Source organism: Euprymna scolopes, chromosome 24 (assembly GCF_053919585.1).
Source record: "Euprymna scolopes isolate OS-2025 chromosome 24, ASM5391958v1, whole genome shotgun sequence".
Taxonomy (NCBI): Eukaryota; Metazoa; Mollusca; class Cephalopoda; order Sepiida; family Sepiolidae; genus Euprymna; species Euprymna scolopes.
In genome coordinates, this window is record NC_136505.1 from 43,908,316 (window position 1) to 43,928,315 (window position 20,000).

Below are 20,000 nucleotides of genomic sequence, written 5' to 3' on the forward strand. Positions count from 1 at the left end.
ATGTCTGTTTGAGGGTTCTTCGAGCACATGACGTTCAGTGACTGAGTGAATGGCACTCGTCTGACAAGACGTCTCAATCATATATATATATATATATATATATATATATATATATATATATATATATATATATATGAAGGATTTTTATATATTAATTTAGAAAAGTTTTCTTACACTGAACCCCCCCCCCCGCCCAAAAAAAAAGAAAGTTTTAGAAAAATCGAAACGGTTTTAGAATGTTCTATTACCAAAAAAGAAGTTGTCGCGCTTGCTATGCAGTTGGCTTGTGGCCGGAATAAGTTAAACTTCAATTCAGGCGCGATTTGCGGATAATCAAGAAGAATAAACGAAAAAACCTTCTGATTGTAGGAAAAAGTACTTTTTTGAAATTTTCTCTGGCCAAAATTGCCATAAATTTATTATTTGATATGTCTTTTCCTGAATAATTATATTAATAAGTTAGCATATTCATTTCACATGGTGTACTCTGACCTCCTCTTCCGCCTTCATGCCGCTTTCCTGTCACCAAGGTTACTTAATTAGACGTCGGCTTAAGCATTTTTTTTTTATTAGTTTGTGTTAAATGTTTCTTGTTTATGTTATAAAGTCAATGTTATATTTAAAATAATATCAATGTTACATATTTTAACAATAAAAATGTTATCATGGCAACGTTTCGACCGATGTAACCTCAAACTTCGCGTTACTCTTGTCCAACTCTGGAATCTTTATGCCGAATTCCGATGACGCCAAACAGATATAGCACGTTCGAGAACAGGATCACGTTAGAAGCGTGGATGACGTTTGAGAGCACGTTTGAAAAGATGATCACGTGAGTGACGTCACAGCGGTAACCAGAGTGAGGAAATAAATGTCGTTGTACAAAAAAAAGCGAAAGTTCTTTTCTATTCTTTGCTATGCGACTGAGACTACAACGTGTTTGTTCCTGGACAACGTTACAATACTTCTAGAGTAAGTGTGGTATTGTGGTGACTAATCCCTATTAATTTCTATTAACTGTGCATTGAACGGATACTATAATACTCGTATGCAGCTCCCAGCATCTTTTCAAAAGTCCATACAAAATTTCAGACAAATTGGCTCAGTAGTTTCGGGGAGAAAGCGGAACGGACAAATAGGCAGACAGACTAAAAGAAATATATCATAGACTAAAATAGGCTATGGGGGGTGAAATAAATAGAAAATAGAATTAGAAAACATGGAACTTACCTTCCAGCTTGTTTTATTAGAATTGTCTAATAACGTGATGCATTCGTCTTCGGTGACCTCAAACTGTTCACGAGGAAAACAAAACAGTGAAAACTTTGTTAACAAGCGATATTTGTTAAATTTGTCTCATCAATACAAACAAAAATTTTGTTAACAAGCGATATTTGTTAAATTTGTCTCATCAATACAAACAAAAATTTTGTTAACAAGCGATATTTGTTAAATTTGTTTCATCAATACAAACAAAAACTTTGTTAACAAGCGATACTTGTTAAATTTGTCTCATCAATACAAACAAAAATTTTGTTAACAAGCGATATTTGTTAAATTTGTCTCATCAATAAAACAAAAATTTTGTTAACAAGCGATATTTGTTAAATTTGTTTCATCAATACAAACAAAAACTTTGTTAACAAGCGATATTTGTTAAATTTGTTTCATCAATACAAACAAAAACTTTGTTAACAAGCGATACTTGTTAAATTTGTCTCATCAATACAAACAAAAATTTTGTTAACAAGCGATATTTGTTAAATTTGTTTCATCAATACAAACAAAAACTTTGTTAACAAGCGATACTTATTAAATTTGTCTCATCAATACAAACAAAACTTTTGTTAACAAGCGATATTTGTTAAATTTGTCTCATCAATAAAACAAAAATTTTGTTAACAAGCGATATTTGTTAAATTTGTTTCATCAATAAAAACAAAAACTTTGTAACAAAAAAATAAACAAATAAGACACTTTTATTTGGTGTTTTATCATCTAAGAAGAATTCTACTCGGAACAATGGGGAACAATTCTAGTTCGTAAGTTTTGCTTTAAAGTTTTACACAGGTTCTCATTTTCAAGATGAAATTTTAAATCAACAAAAACTTTACACCGACTTAATATTTATATTATTTGACTTGATCAATCTACGTGATTTTTGGTATATAATATTTTCTATCATAGTATATATACCATACACATTTTTCTTCTTTTTTTTTGGTTTTTAATATAGAAGGAATTTACACAAGCATCCCCTTTTTTCGACGTTTTTGGAGAATGCATATATTAAACGCATTAGAATATTATATATATATATATATATATATATATATATATATATATGTATATATACATGTATATATATATGTGTGTATATATATATTTATATACATAATATATACATAATATAAATATAATATATATGCACACACACATTTATATATATATGTGTGTGTGTGTGTATGTGTGTGTGTGTGTGTGTGTGTGTGTGTGTGTGTGTGTGTGTGTGTGTGTGTGTGTAATTGGCAGATTTATACTTAAATTCTGTGCAGTAAAAAATATTTAATTTTTAGACAAAACATTTATTGTTTGAAACAAGGAATAGAATAAATTAAAAGTTATTTCCTTAATCCATAGATTTTCAATGCATCACTCGAATCTTCAGAGAAAATGTATTTAGCAAAATAATCATTATGAATAATCATAAAATCTTACGATTTAGTTCATATATTGAAAATTATAATTAAAAATAATTTTTAAAAGAACACAGATAAGGATATCAATTTAAGGTGGTCCAACGAAAGAATTGGATTAATCAAGAAAAGGATATGTGTTCCGAGATGCACGGTTCGAATGGTGTCCCGGGAATAATAATGAAGATTAGTTTTATATTACATACTGGTTAATAATTCCAATGCCGAAATGTAGAATCCAACGTCCAGAAGAAGTGGCAAAAATCATTAGTAATAATAAAAGATTAGACATTAGTCTAATGTTATATAGTGAGCTATATATATATATATATATATATATATATATATATATATATTCCACATACAGTACTGTTTCGCTGTTTCACACTAGTGCTGCTCGACAGGTAACTACCTCAAGCCAAAATCGAAACCTGACCGCCCAAGTGACAGTCAAGGCTTCTCACCATTGCGTTATACGGCTGATGGCTGGGTGAGTAAAGAATTAACGATGTTTTGACATCGTCCAAATGGTCCGCTCGAGCTCAATATATATATATATATATATTATATTATATTATATTATATTATATTATATATATATATTATATATATATTATGATGTACTAAATATATATATATATATATATATATATATATATATATATATATATATATATATATATATATATATATATATATATTTAGTACATCATAATGATGTACTGTTTTTTTTTTTGGCTGGTGTTGTCTTATATACAACTATTTACTCTTAACAATATTTTATTAAATTGTGAACCACAAGATTAACTAATCTGTTATTTAACTCTTGTCATTAATCGTATACACACACACACACACACACACACACACACATATATACATACATATATATATATATATATATATATATATATATATATATATATATATATATAGTAATGAAATCAAAATGATGTCGTGTTTGCCCCATACAGACAATGGCAAACTTCAATCTTATATAAATACTAGTATTTATATATAGAAAATTTAATCTCAACCGAATTTTAAAAAAAAGCTCAATACACAATAGAGAGTAGAGCTGATTATAAGAGAAAGAAAGTTAAAACTGTAAGTTGAAAATTACGATCAAAATTTATTGTTCGACTGAATACTCAAAAAAAAAAAATTACAAAGTCCTTATTCCACGGAGTTTCAGAGAATGCTATTCTTGTTATTTTTCTCATCAAAAGACAGAAAGAAATCAGCAAATTTCCTTCTTTCCTCTGATGAGAAGAATAGCATGAACAGCATTCTTTGAAACCCTGTGGAATAAGGACTTTGTAAATTTTTTGGTGGGTGGGGGGTATTTAGTCGAATAATAAATTTTGCTTGTAAATTTCAACTTACAGTTTTAATTGTTTTTCTCTTATATATATATATATATATATATATATATATATATATAATTTTACACACTAATATTTCTTTCATTGTAGCTGATTTATTTTGCAATATCCCTTGCAGTTATTAGTCTATTAGTTCATTATTAGTTTTTACAAAGATTTGCTGAAATGTGGAGAATCATCTTTTTAATACAATGATTGTATTTATAAGCAAACAAAGAAATAGAAATATAAGAAACCTCATCAGTTCGATAATCAGTCAAAGCCTTAGCTTGCTGTGGTTCCTGGTTTGGGAGGATCCTTCGAGGGATGGGAAACACAGTTTTGGCTCGATCGAACAACGAATCGATCTTTCCTTGCCACTGGATGTAAGCGCAGAGAATATCCTGAAAAATAAAAAATAAAAAATACATAATTTACACCTTTTTTTTTTTTTTTCAATAATTGTTTTAAATAAAACTTGTTTTTGTCAATATTGAGCAGTTACATTTAGCTGTTATCTTGGTCAATACAAACTGGATTCGTAACACTCAAATCGCCAACGACAATATTACTATCGACAACTACATTTATCTCGGACAGGAGTTGATATGGACCACAGAAAGAGCTGCAATTTAGTGTGTTGAAGTGGCGGCTCGTGCCTGAGATTAGTGGGGGTGCTGCTTCAAAAGTTTTACGTATTTTTTTAATATCGTGTAAAGGAATTCGAATATATAAATAAATATTTAATCAAATAATAAACAAACATTCAAATAAATATTGAAATATATAACAAAGACAAATAATCAATCAGAAATGGATAATACGCAAAAACTTTTTTATTAAAAAGATTTTTTTTAAATTATGTACACTTTACAGAATAAAAATAATATATATATATTTATTCCTTTTCAGATTAAATAAAAGTTTGCGGGCTTTTTTTTTTTTTTTTTTTTTTTGCAAACAAACGAAAAACATTTTTTAAAATAACTTATTTTTAATAAAAACAAAAAAGAAAAACTTTGAAATTTATCTGCCTCCCTACGAGTGTTAATTTAGGAGTTTACTATTTGAAAATAGCGTTTTATTTAATAACAGTTTTATTTACAAAATTTATTTTTAAAGATGTATTTATAACAAAACGTATTTGTAAATAAAATGCAAAATAAAAAAGTTTACATTTTTATATATTGAGCAAACAAACAAAAATATTTAAAGATACAAAATTTTATTTACAAATCTTTTAACAACTTGCTTTTTATATAAAAAGAACAAATTTGGCTATTTACTGACCTTCCCATGCCGGTAAAGATCGACATAAAGTGGATAGTTATTATAAGAAAATAGGATGTCATATATAAGCATTATAAAACATCGAATTTTAATGTAGCTTTCTTCCCCAAAAAACAAAAAATTAAAATTGTCTCAGTCCAGAAGGATTTCTAATTACTTTTTTTTAATGCGTATTATCTGACCCATCTACTAACAAATTCGGGTTTGTATTACTGTACACATAGATTCGAAAAAGTTGTCAAAAAACAAATATATAACAAATAAATGTTATCAAAGGCAAGATAAATTACTTTTCTACCAAACTGGATATAATTTTCGTGTTTTTATTCAATTTAACATGTTTATTTAGCTCGAAAAGCATACAGTGTTTACCGATGTATTGGAAAATTCAAAATGGCGGCCGATTCTCTTTAACACGGTAAGCTCGGGAAAAGGTGTTATAAATAATAAACTAGACAAAATACTATTAAAAAACCACCGAATATATGTCAAGTTATGTTACGGTAACATATATTGAGCAAATTTCTAACAGTATTTTGTCTAGTTTATTATTTATTACATCTTTTTCCGAACTTACCGTGTTAAAGAGAGAGTCGGCCGCCATTTTGAATTTTCCAATACATCGGTAAACACTGTATGCTTTTCGAGCTGAATAAACATGTTAAATTGAATAAAAACACGAAAATTATATCCAGTTTGGTAGAAAAGTAATTTATCTTGCTTTTGATAACATTTATTTGTTATATATTTGTTTTTTGACAACTTTTTCGAATCTATGTGTACAGTAATACAAACCCACAAATTCAATTTAAAGTTGAAAAATGCATAATTATTTTTAAAAAAAACTGTGTTTTTTTTTACTTACAAACACATTTTAATTAAAAAATCTTGTGTAAAAAATCCATTTTTCAAAGTGTAAAACTTCTTACATTGTCCTTGTCGGAGGCAAATAAATGCTAATTTTTTTTATATCTAAAACATACACGCTAAAAAGATTTCTAACTAAAATATATTTTCAACATAAACTGTTTCTTCACTTTTTTGCTTCTAGGAAAAAATGTAAACAGTTGTTTTTGTAAAGTTTAGTTGTTGCAAAATAAATAGCATTTAAAACTACTTTAAAGAAACAAACAAAAAGGCAGGTAGATGGAAAAGTAACTTTATTTTTATGGTAAAATTTATTTATTGCATATTTGGTTTTTACTCTTGGCCGCGTGTTAGCTTCACTGCTAAATTCACGAATACTTTTAATAAATAAAAATAAACAGTTTCTGCATATTATATATTTCCGTCTGCTACCGACTTAAATCCCAACGCTAAAAGTGTGCGTATTTAAAAAAAAAATAGTACAATATTTTATGTACAAGAACATGTTATGTGCAGATTTTAATAATAATTTTAAAAAATATAAGTAAACCTCCTTTTTTTTCTTTTTTCTTTTTTTTCAATAACAATGTTATCATATTTATACAGGCGCACACTCTAAGCAAACAACGAATTTCACGACACGGAACTGCGCCAAGCGACAGTTCTTCAAGCAGCTTTCCTCGGCTGCCTAAAGCGTCTAATCCGCGCATGCGTACAAGAGAATTTCATTAAGAAAGTGTAACTGTGAATTTAACAGCTCCAAGCAAGTTTTATTTTTGTTATTATATGAATTTGGAGATACCGACATTAAAGTTAATGATTTTATAATGTACACATAGAAAAAATAAAATAATAATAATAATAATAATAATAATAATAATAATAATAATAATAATAATAATAATAAACAAACGTATTATTTTTAATTTTATCATTAATATTGTGTAGAAATAACTTGGGGGTGCTGCAGTCCCACAGTTCCATGCACGAGCCGCCACTGGTTGAAGAAGTAGGAGAACCTAAACCGACTACACCACAATTGTGAAAGTAGCCAGCAAAAAAAAAAAAAATGATCAAGAAGTCGTAGTCAATCTTTTCAACAACAGCATATTGTCGACTCTGCTCATTCATTGGTTTTTCAGGCTTTTCGACAGCATGGACTAAATTCAAATCCACACGATTTTCATGTTCCAGCTCAAATTAGGCCGAAAAGTTGCCGAGATCGATAGTAATATCAATGATGCGTTTAGCCCAGGAACCACTAACGAACGTGTGGCACAACGGTGGTTCAAGAAATTTTGCAATGTTGATGAGAGCCTCGAAGATGAAAACGGTTGCGGCCGGCCGATTGCGGTTGATAATGAACATTTGAAAGCCTTAATTGAAGCCGATCCTTTCAAAACCACATGAGATTTACTGTTGAACTCGATGTTGACCACTCAATATTCGTTCGTCATTTAAAGCAAAAAGGGAAGTCATAAAAGTTGGATAAATGGGTACTTCATGAATTGAACGATAAAAAAAAAATGTCATTTTTTTAGGTGTTTTCTATGCTCCTTCTGCGCAACAAAAACAACCAATTTCTCCAGCGGATTGTGATGTGTGATAAGAAGGGGTCCTCTACGACAGTCGTCGACTTTCAGCAAAGTGGTTGGGTGCTAGAGAAGCTTCACAACACTTTCCGAAGCCGAAAATGCACAAAAATGGTTATGGTGACTGTTTAGTGGTTTGCGTCCGGTCTCATCCATAGCAGCTTCCGGGCGAAACGATTACGGCGGAGAAATACTGACAAATTGACGAAATGCACCAGAAGCTCCAACGTATAGGCCCGAGATTGGTCAATATGAAGCGATCAATTCTTCTCCATGACAATGCTAACCCGCATGTTGCTCAACTGACCTTGCATAAGCTGAAGAATTGGTCTTCGAGACTCTACCTCATCCGTCGTATTTAACGGACCGCTTACTCACCGAGTATCACTTTTTCAAGCATCTCGACAACTTTCTGCGCGAAAAATGCTTCAAAAAACCGAGATGATCCCGAATCGGCTTTCAATGACTTCATCGCTTTCAGACCTCCAGATTTCTATGCTAATGGGATAAATAAACTTGTTCCTCGTTGGCAAAAATTGTGTCGATTCTAATGGTTCTTGTATCAATTAATAAATGCACCAGAAGCTCCAACGTATGTGCCCGAGATTGGTCAATATGAAGGGACCAATTCTCCTCCCTGACAAAGCTTGCCTGCATTTTGTTTAATTGACCTTGCAGAAGCTGAATGAATTTGTTTACGAGACTCTGCCTCATCCGTCATATTCACCGGACCTCTCGCCTACCGATTATTACTTTATCAAGCATTTCGAGAACTTCCTTCAAAAGCCAAGATGTTGCCGAATCGGCCTTCAATGACTTCATCGCTTCCAGAACTCAGGATTTTTATGCTAATGGGATAATTATACTTGTTTCTTGTTTGGCAAAAATGTGTCGATTCTAATGGTTCTTGTATCAATTAATAAAGTTTATGAAAAGAGTTATGATTTTTTGAAGTTGAACGTCAACCTAATACACCAACCTAATAAATACTTTATAAAATTTATGAGATAATATATAACATTACTGCTTATTACATAATTATCCAGAACTCAGGATTTCTATTCTAATGGGATAAATAAACTTGTTTCTCGTTGGCAAAAATGTGTCGATCTTAATGGTTTGTATTTCGCTTAACAAAGTTTATTATGAAAGAAGTTATGATCTTTTGAAGTTGAACGTCAGAAAATGACATAATATTACGTGGAATAATTTGCCTGGTGGACTAATTTACAAAAAAAAAATTTTTAATAAAAGATTAATAAAGATTATTACATCAGATAATATTTGGGCTTCACTATGAATATTGATTAATGTTTACTTTTAAAATATGCAAACGAAGAAATGGTTTGCAGCTATTTTAAATGGTACCTATTCTTTTATTGTAAATTGAACTTATTAATAAGAAAAAATTACAATAAATTGGTGAGGTACACTTGGGCTTGAACAATGAATCATTCGATCCGTAGTTGAATGCTCTACCACTAAGCTATATCTCCAGATTATAATAAATCTGTTTTCTTTTTTAAGAAGAAATGATTTTCTTAAATTTTCTTATTTCCCTTGCCGGTATAACGTAAAATATTCCCTTGTAAAAAATGATTCCTTTTTATCTATAAGAGAGAAAAGACTATTTTTAAGATTATATTTTTTCAATTTTCGATACTTATCGGATGAATTTCTGTATAAAACATATCTAAGAACACTACCAGACATATAAATTAGCTTTGTGTGAAATTCGCAAAAGATAGGCTTGGCCGTTTCGGAACCTATAAGGAAAGAACTCACACACACAAAGTGACTTTTATATAATTGTAGAGATAAGTGGACATTTTTCATGTATTCTCATCAAACAATGATATATCGTACTTTTTACTCTAGAAATGTTTTTGAAGAATGTCAAATCTGTAACTGCAGCACAGAAAACTTTCCGAGTTCATTACAAGTTACGACATGATGCTGTTCCTGATAGAAATGGGTTGAAAATTTCAGAGCTACAAGTAAAGCATTTAAAAGAAAGCCACCTGGAAGGTCTCGAAGCGCTCGAACGCCGGACAGTATTCGAGCTGTGAGCCTTTCTGTTACTCGGTCTCCGACACGTTCAGCTCGAAAACATGCTTTGGCCTTGAGATTGGCTGATCGAAAACCCAGAAGGATTCTACACACTGATATGCAGTTCCGCCCATTCAAATTAATGATTGTTCAGAAACTGCACGAGTGCAACTGAGAAAATCGCATGACAAAATGTGGGATATATTTCTGCTGCACCCTGTATTGAAATGAAGACAATGATAAAGGAACAATAGAATTTATTAAATAAAAAGCAATTTAGATTTTATTTGTAATTTTGTATTCATAGAATAATTAAGTATTGCATCTTGTAAGAATTCAGAATTCGGAAAGGATGACTTAAATTGAGATAGCTATGTAGATAGCTAAATATATATAGCTATATATATATATATATATATATATATATATATATATATATATATATATATGTATGTATGTATATATATATATATATATCTTTATATATATAGATGAATAAAGATATAGATAGGTAAATATATAGATGTATAAATATATATAGATAAATAAATATATGGATGAATAAATATATACATAAATATATATATATATATATATATATATATATATATATATATATAGATGTATAAATATATATATATATAAGTAAATTTAAAAAAACAATCCCTACATTTATTTCTACAATATGCCTGAGGACGATAGAAGTAATTCTGTCGAAAGCGCTCGCGATTATGGATCCAACATATACAATTTCGAGAAGAACACAAAAAGGACTATTCGGAGATTGGAGAAGATAAAAAGGAAAATTGTAAAACAGAATAATTCCGTGCTATTCAATAATATTTGTCTAAATGAGAAAATGCTGCCTAAATATACACAATAAATAAATATACAGATGGATAAATATATAGGTCAATAAATATATAGATGAATAAATATATAGATTAATAAATATATAGATGAATATATATAGATGAATAAATATATAGATGAATATATATAGATGAATAAATATATAGATGAATAGATATATAGATAAATTAATATATAGATGAATATATATAGATGAATAAATATATAGATGAATAGATATATAGATAAATTAATATATAGATGAATATATATAGATGAATATATATAGATGAATATATATAGATGAATAAATATATAGATGAATATATACATAGAAAGATAAATATACAGATAGTTTAATATATAGATGGATACGTATATAGATTGATATAGATAGATAAATATATAGATAGATAAATATATAGATAGATAAATATATAGAGGATAAATATAAAGATAGATATATGGATTGATAGGTATAAAGATAGATAAATATATAGATAGATATACAGATAGCTAGATGAAGGTCGTAACTAAAGTATATTAGGCTCTACCGTCTTATAAAATAAGTAATTGTGTTTCAGCAATCCAACATGTTTGACGAACCTTCATCTCGTCTTTCATCGACTGTACGTCAACCATGTCTCCTTGCAGCTTGGAACGGTCAAACGTCATGTGGATATTAGCCAACGTGTTCTTCATCCAATATTCAGCTTCTTGGGCATCATGGAAGAACTGTAAAGAATTTTTTTTTTTTTAAGTTTCTTTTAATTTCCAAATCTTATTTGTATTGAAAAAATTAATACATACATAAAATACATAAAAATAAATACATAATAAAAATAATGCATTTGTAAATATGAATTCAAAGCTGTAAAACGTATCATTCTACTTCTTTAAAAAAAGTCAAGTAGTAGCTAAATAGCCGATAAATTCGTTTTTCAAGGTCATTGTTAAGATCAAAGTTCAAAGTAAAAAAAAAAAAAAAAATGGCGAATATATATTTTTATAATAATACAACCGACATATATAAAATACATTTTTCGTGCTATGACGTGATATGACAGTTTAGTTGAAAGGGGGATTACTCTGTTTGTTGACATCAATAAAGCCACTCTACTTATCTCCCTTTGAAGTTACTTGCTTGTTTTATTTCTGTTGCTTAATAATTTAACCGCGTACGAAGTTTTATATATATATATATATATATATATATATATATATATATATATATATATATATATATATATATATATATATATATATACAGAGAGAGAGAGAGAGAGAGAGAGAGAGAGAGAGAGAGAGAGAAAGAAAGAAAGAAACGCAGGTCAAAGTGCTTCTCCTCGGAGGCGCTGACTTCTTAATCTCAAATCCCATTTTCCGAAAAAAAAAAAAAAAAAAATGAAACAAAAAAAAACATCACGGTGCTATCGCACCGGACACCTAATAGTCATTAGCTCTTATCCTCGAGTGGCCGTTGGGCCTTGATAAATGGTGACTCCTTTAATAAAAAATAATCACGATTACTGTTTCTTTTACTGATGGTTCATAATGTATCAAGGCTAAGGAGCCACTCAAGGATAAAGATTTAAGAGATTATCAGTTGAACGATGATCGCCAACACAAAAGATTATAAACAATTCGTTATAGCAATGCATTATATAAAGAACTGGATAGAAAGAAGTATGATCAACGGTTGGAAGAATGCAGTCAAGTTATATACTGTATTTGCATTGCATTCTATGGTGAGAAAATGAAGTCAACTAAAAAAGAAGAAAAACAGACGATAACAGGAGATGGGAGATCTAAGGAATAAGATAATACATTTGAAACGACAACTCTCCGTTTTAAATCCTAATAGAAAAAGAGGGTTTATTAAAGATCTGGAAAGACCTCCAAAATAAACACAGCGCTCTTAGCAAGGCGAAACTCGTCAGGAAAAAAATGACTGAGACAGAGGAAAGAACGTGAACGGTTCATTCAAGGACTATATCTATATGTTCAAATCTATTTGATCAATCAAAATCAGGAGTACTAAAAACGGAACAACATCTTTTAAAAATTCATCTAAGACGCACATACTCAGACCACAACCTGCACATTTTACTGGAACAAAATAAGAGATTGAAATGGCCAGAATCCCCTAAGAAAAGTTCAACATGAACGTAATGACGCACGAAGAGGTAAAACGTGTTGTCAACAAAGCCAGAAACAAATCTGTACAAGACCTGAATGAAAGACTCCTTTTATTTTTAAAAGATGCCCTAAAGTTCTTAAATGGTTGTGTATAAACTTGAGGTTAGCATGGAAAACCTGTCATGTTAGTCACCAGTGGATGAACGCATATGGTGTGTACATACCCAAGGGGCAAAACTAAAAATTTATAACTCAATTTCGGTCAATCTCACTTCTTAACGTAGAAGGATAAAATATTTTTCGCATTAATGACTTCAAGAATAACAATATACCATACTCTCAAATAAATATATCGATATTTCCGTGCAAAAAGGTGATATTCCTAGAATAGCAGGTTGTCTGAAACATGTGAGTATGATATGGGAAGCTATCCCCCCCAAAAAAGGGGGAAAAGAAGAAAACTAACAGGACCGACTTGGATTTCATATGGCTCTATTTGGCTAATGCATATGAATCTGTGCCTCATCAAATGATTCAATTATCCTTTCAGATGAACCACATCCCAGAGGGAATACGAAAATGACTGCAACGTATTTCGATGGGGTTTGTATGCATTTTACCACAAATGACTACACGACAAACTGGATGAGACTCGAGGTAGGAATTACAATGGGGTGTACAGTATCGCATATACTTTTTATTTTAGCGATGCAAATAATTCTCGAAGCAGCAGGAAACAATGCAACCCCTACTACATTAGGTGAAGAATGCGAAATGGTACCATTAAAGGCTTACATTGACGATACCATGATCTTCACATAAAAAGAAGATGAGACTCGCAAGTTACACAACATTATGGATGAAATGATGGTCCAGAGTGACTTTCAAGTCCCAACCCGTTTCCCAAACCAGCAAGAACAACATATAACTTCTCTATATCTCAGTCCCTATCACAGATGGTTACATTTCCAACCTGTTTCCCAGACCAGCAAGAACAACAAGCATCACTTCTAGATCTGTTTCTGACCACAGTTTCCGATGACTGTGTAACGAATGCCCACAGCTCTATTGGGAACGCCGATCATGCACTGGTAATGGTTGAAATCGCCCTAAACTCTAGAGACAAAACTGAAGAGCCACTGTTCAAAACAACGAGATATTATAAAAAGGCTAACAGGGAAGCTATCAGGAACCTTATCAGGGACGCTCCATGGCAAAATATCTTTTCACTTCCTGCTGAACATTGCGCAAATGAGACCACTGAATGGTTCAAAGCGGCAATTGAAGCACATGTTCCCACGCGCAAATTCTATAGCAAACCCCACTCTCCCCAATGGTTTACTTCTACTTATGCAGCTGCCATAGCGCAAAGGCAGCATGCGTACCGCAAATTTAACCGACATAAGTCCAGTTCAAACAGACAGAAGTATATAGAAGCCAGAAATAACTGTAAGAAAGAAATAGCGACAGCTAAGAGAGAATTTATTGAAACCACTAAAATCCGCATCGAAGCACAGAAATTAGTAACCCGAGACTTCTGAAAAATCTACAACAGTGTAGTAAATAATGGACAATCAACAATTCCCCCACTATTCAACAACCATGAGGTTGTTTGCTCTGCAACTGAGAAGGCTAACATGCTTGCCAGACGATTTGCCTCCAACTCCACACTGGACTCTGCTAACCACCCCCTCCCTGATTTTCCTTTGCGGACAGACGTCACATTAGACGATCTCAAAATCACCCCTGCTCAGGTGCATGCTATCATAAGAAAGCTTGATACTGCAAAATCATGTGGACTTGATCTCATCCCGGCTGTGCTATTAAAAAAGTGCTCCGCCGAAGTAGCTCCAGTTCTCTCCAAACTTTATAACAAATGCCTTAATGAATCTTGCTTTTCTGCCTGCTACAAAACTGCTTCTGTAGTGCCAGTTTTCAAGAATTCCGGCGAAAGAACTGGCGCAGTAAATTATCGCCCCATTAGCCTCCTCCCACTTTTCGCCAAAATATTTGAGACCATAATTAACCAAGCTTTAGTTCATGCCCTTACAGATGCTAAACTTCTGACTGACAAACAATATGGATTTAGGCAAGCCAGTTACACAGCAGACATCCTAACTGTAATCTCAGAACGTATATACCAGTCACTTGACAAAGCGGGGGAGGGCAGAGCGGTAGCTCTAGATATATCTAAGACTTTTGACAGAGTATGACATGAGGGTCTTCTCAAAAAAATCAGATCATACGGCATCACTGAAAGTATATATAACATAATTAGATCCTTCTTAGATAAGAGAAAAATCCAGGTTGTCCTTGACGGTCGTACATCTAAACAATATGATATAAATGCGGGAGTGCCTCAGGGGTCTATCCTTGGACCTCTGTTATTCCTAATATTAATAAATGACCTCCCTGACAAAATTGTCTGTGAGATGGTTATGTATGCTGACGACACAATGCTCTATAACATACACGACAGGAAAACAAATGAACACATATCTAAAGAAATAGCAGAAACACTAGAGGAAGACCTCCGAACCGTAGTGGAATGGGGACATAACGGTTGGTCACCTCTAATGCTGCCAAGACCAAACTTGTTTTCTTCAATAATTACAAGAAACCTTCCCTACCGCCAATAGCAATGGCCAATGACTCTTTATCTGAAAGTACATCTTTTAAACTCCTCGGCCTAACGTTTACCGGAAACATGAGTTGGAACAATTACATTGAGAACATTGTCAGGACCGCTGCGAAGAAGGTGGGTTCTCTCTACCGTGCTAGAAAGCTATTAACGCCTGAAAGTATCCTATATCTCTAAAAGGCCACCATTCGCCCATGTATGGAGTATTGTTGTCATATTTGGACTGGTGCATCTGCCATTAGTCTCTCGCTCCTAGACAAGGTTCAAAAGAGAGTCGCCAATCTGATAGATCTTGAACTGTCATCTAAACTTCAGCCTCTGTCCCATCGACGAAATGTTGTATCCCTCTGCCTGTTCTCCAAGTACTTTAACGGTGAATGCTCTGACCAACTGCAAACACTTGTGCTCCCTCGACGTAAATACCGCCGACAAACCCGACAAGCAGCTAAATCCCACCCTTTCAGAGTAGACATTCCTAGATGCAAGAGAGCCTTCTATTCCAGTAGTTTCTTCCCCAGAACAGCTAGACTTTGGAATTCTTGCTTCCCCGACTGTACTGACATGCAGAAATTCAAGTGTAACGTGAACCAACATCTTGCTGCCCAACTTCCTACACAGTACCCCTGATGCTTATGTCCCTGATAGTAGCCCCCTACAACAAAGTGGCAATATGCCTTGTTTGGGTGAAAATGCAATAAAAAATAATTTAAAAAAGCCTCTCCCATTGCAGTGGGTGGTAAGAAAATCCCTATTGTCTCAGAAGAACCGGTAAAAAGCTTGGGAAGATTGTACGATACAACCTTGAAAGATTCTAAACAGGTTAAAGTGACAATCAAAACGGTTGATGAGCGTCTAAACACAATCGAGCGCTGTCCACTGCAACGTAAATACAAGGTATGGTGTCTTCAACACATGCTTATCCCAATTCTGTTATGACCTCTTTTCGTATATGAAGTAACTATGAACACAGTTGAGGAAATAGAAGCAAAAATCAGTAGATATACAAGAAAATGGCTGGGTTTGCCTCCAGGATTATCAAATGTAGCCCTATATAGCAAACAATCTAAACTAAAATTACCGCTTAAGTCTATTGCAGAGGAGCCACATGACAAGATTGCAATTAAAAGCTAAAATGAACCTGATTAACTAATCACATCGTAATCTCACGCCATTTATTAAAACAAGTACAGGAACGTTACGCTTTAGACCAGGTGAGAGGGGGCATATTGTTGACTTTTTAAAGCTATGTGACCAATTTTTTTTTTTGAGTCCTTGGACATGTTTTAGACTGTTTTATTCATTTTCTTTGCTTTTTAGTGAAACTGGTTCCCCCAAAACCTTATTCTTTTATTAATTTTTTGAACAAAAAACAGCACCACTACAATATTTATACACACTTCCATTTTTTTTTTTTTTTTTTTCGTGAGTATTTATACGTTTTTCATGAGAGATGTACGGGTCGGATTGGACTTTGGCGGGCCAGACATGGCCCGCGGAGCGTAGTTTGGAGAACCCTGCAATAGAAAATGATTGCGGATTAAGAGATGTTTTTTTTTTGTTTTGTTTTTTAATGACACTAAAGCCTTTACGTAACTGACTGCATTCGATGCAGCAAGTATACCAACATGACTGTTTTAAAGCGCGTGAAATGGCACTGGAAATGGCAGTGCTGAAGGTGCATTCACACATGCTGAACTTAAATAGCTATGAACAGTGCAAAATATGCTGACATAAATGTTTACGACAAATTAAAAACCAGTTTTATATTTAATGTAATTCTTTAATTGCGCATGCTTGGAGGTCCTCTAATTTGGTCCCGTAGGGTTCATTAATTTCAATAATAAGAAAAATGGTCCGTAGTTTTGTTAGAGAATAGTGTTCTGCTATAAACCTTTCGAGTAAAGAATCAGGTACACATTTCTATTTTCTTACCTGGTGAAAAGTGGACGCGTTGTTAAAATGAACTTGTGTACAATGCAACAGCGTTCCAACCCACTGCCAATTTTTTCGCACCGCCAAGTTACATTTCTGGAGGGGTAAAAGAACCACAAACATTAAAACACTTCGGTATAAAAATATAAAGGGAAAAACATGTTCAATGTAAGAAAACCCTATATACACCATCCATTCAATATACCAGGTCGGTGCAAAGGTTTTTGCCGATTTAAAATTTCATCTTTAAGAATGAAGGTTCTTTCTAATTCATGAACACGCGATTTCCACGAAGATATTCAGGTGTGCCTGGCAGATGACAAAAAGAACCAGAAACGGCCGGGCAAGCCTTATTACAAAAAATGCAAATTGTTACAACCTCCCACCCTATGTTAAGAATAGCGACGACCACGTAAACTCATGAAGTAATACATTGGAAAATAATTTCTTAATATCCAGAAAACTATTTGTCGATCGTTTCCGGTTCTTCCCGACATCCGCCGGGCCAACCCGAATAATTTTGTGGAAATCGCGGGTTTATAAATGCAGAAGTGCTAAAATGAAAAAAACTGTTTTTGAAAATTTTCATCCATAACAATAATGACATTTGCTCTTTATAATTTGAGTCCTTCTTTCAACAAACTTATAAGCGCTTCGTTTGTAAAATTCTTTAGGTTTTGATGTGAAATATGAATCTAACTAATGTTCAATCTCCTAAGCCCATCTAAATAGTTTTGCAATCCTCGGAATAAGTGATAATCCGAGGGAGCTAGGTTTGGAGAATATGCAGGACGAGGAAAGATTTTTTCAAGCAAATTCTCACAGGAGTTCTTTACTCAGCCGTGCTGTGTAAAGACGAGCATTATTATGATGGAAGATGACCTTTTTTCTATTTTCGGGTCAACACGGGTAATAATACTGCACAAAAATATGAATGGTGCTTTAATAATCTGAAAGAGAAACTATAAATTAATCATGATGGTATGTTTAAGTAATAATAATATGCATAAAATAAATTACTATGGTTTAAAATGCGTCTTCTACAAATCGGCAAAAAAACTGTTGCACCGACATTATAATAAACAGAAGAGAGATCAAAGAAAGCTCTGATAATAAACGCAACACGTATTTAAATATAAATATTTGGGGCGCCATTTTTTTTTTAATCATAATCTCAAAAAATTTTATTCTATGCAAAAAAAAGAAGAAAAATAAGATTAATTATTATAGATTTATTATTGATATGTTTATATATTATTAATAGATTTGTTGAACGAGTGTAGAGTTTTATATGTTAGTATTTCAATTTAGGTTTGATTTGCTGAGTTTGTTTAACGGCGTATCAATCCTTTTTATAACATTTAATGCCGAAACAAATACTTATTTTCCAAGATGATTTGTATGCAATTATTTGAACACAAGTCACCGATATCAGGGTGGTTTGGGGTAATTTGTTCGTTTAGTATCTCATCTAGCGGTTATTAGTAAGTAATTAAACGCAAATCGATCTTATATAATTGAACTCGAGAAATCTCATGGTCAGTTATAGTATCCATTAATGTATTCACACACACACACACACACACACACACACACGCGCGCGCGCGCGAGCTTTTACATTTTGCAAGTAATATTCAATATAGTATTTAGTATGAATATAAAATCATTGTCCATTATACTAATGTCTCTGGTGTACATGCGCCCCAAATAAATAGGTGCGTTATTGGCCTAATTGATAACGTCACGAATTGTAGATAGGCTTTTTTTAATTTAAATAAAATATGGATCAGATAGGCTTTAAGGACCCTACAAAAAATAAGCAGAACAGAAGGTACGCCTTCGGATCGATACCAATTGATTTTCGATTATATATTTAAAATCGTCATTGTGACAAAAAAAAACCCAGACAATTCGAATTTTTTCTCATTTAAAAATTAAAATGCCTACCAAAAAATGATATAACTATATTTAAATGTAAAAAAAAAAATCCCCTTTAAAAGTCAATAGCATATCTATATTTACTAGAATTTTAATAATCTCTATATATATATCTATAAAAGTGAGAATGTGTGTGAGGATACTTCTCAACCTATATACTCAACGATTTTTTATATACAGACTTGAAATATGGTATATAAAATATTTAGACATGTGGAAATTTTTTTAATCCGTTTTTATCCTGAAAAAAAAGGGCTGCTTAGCGGTAAAAATTTTTAAATTGGAACGTGGGGGCCGTCATATTTTTATTTATTTGCTGTTTCACGACTGCGCATGCGCTAATCGTTCACATTATGTTAAGGATAAGAAGGTTTAAAAACACATTTTGGAGATCGTGTTTAGTTGGTCTAATGATTATCGTACTTAATTCATTGTCTTTACGTTTCGATTTCAGCTCGAGTAGTTTTTTTTTTTTTTTTACTTACAAGAAGTGAAATGTCTAGAAAAAAACATAATACTCGAATGCACATATCTCAAATTCTTTAAGGAATTTAACGTTACGTTGAATACTGGGCAGTGCCGAGTATACTTTCTAGTTTAGATATGAATCGAATAATCTTGGGAAAATAAAATCATTTTA

At 32.2% G+C, this 20,000-nt stretch overlaps 1 protein-coding gene across 7 annotated transcripts in view; it reads right to left on the reverse strand.

Annotated features, from left to right (window-relative positions):
• LOC145246680 (uncharacterized) overlaps window positions 1–20,000 on the reverse strand; it is a 225,955-nt gene that overhangs the window by 36,377 nt on the left and 169,578 nt on the right. For all 7 annotated transcript variants that reach the window (XM_080108400.1, XM_080108395.1, XM_080108399.1 and 4 more), the window contains 4 exons: window positions 17,423–17,518; window positions 11,317–11,445; window positions 4,318–4,464; window positions 1,231–1,293 (listed from right to left, as the gene is read on the reverse strand). In XM_080108400.1, coding sequence (XP_079964526.1) covers window positions 1,231–1,293; window positions 4,318–4,464; window positions 11,317–11,445; window positions 17,423–17,518 — 435 coding nt within the window. The remainder of the gene's footprint in view (window positions 1–1,230; window positions 1,294–4,317; window positions 4,465–11,316; window positions 11,446–17,422; window positions 17,519–20,000) is intronic.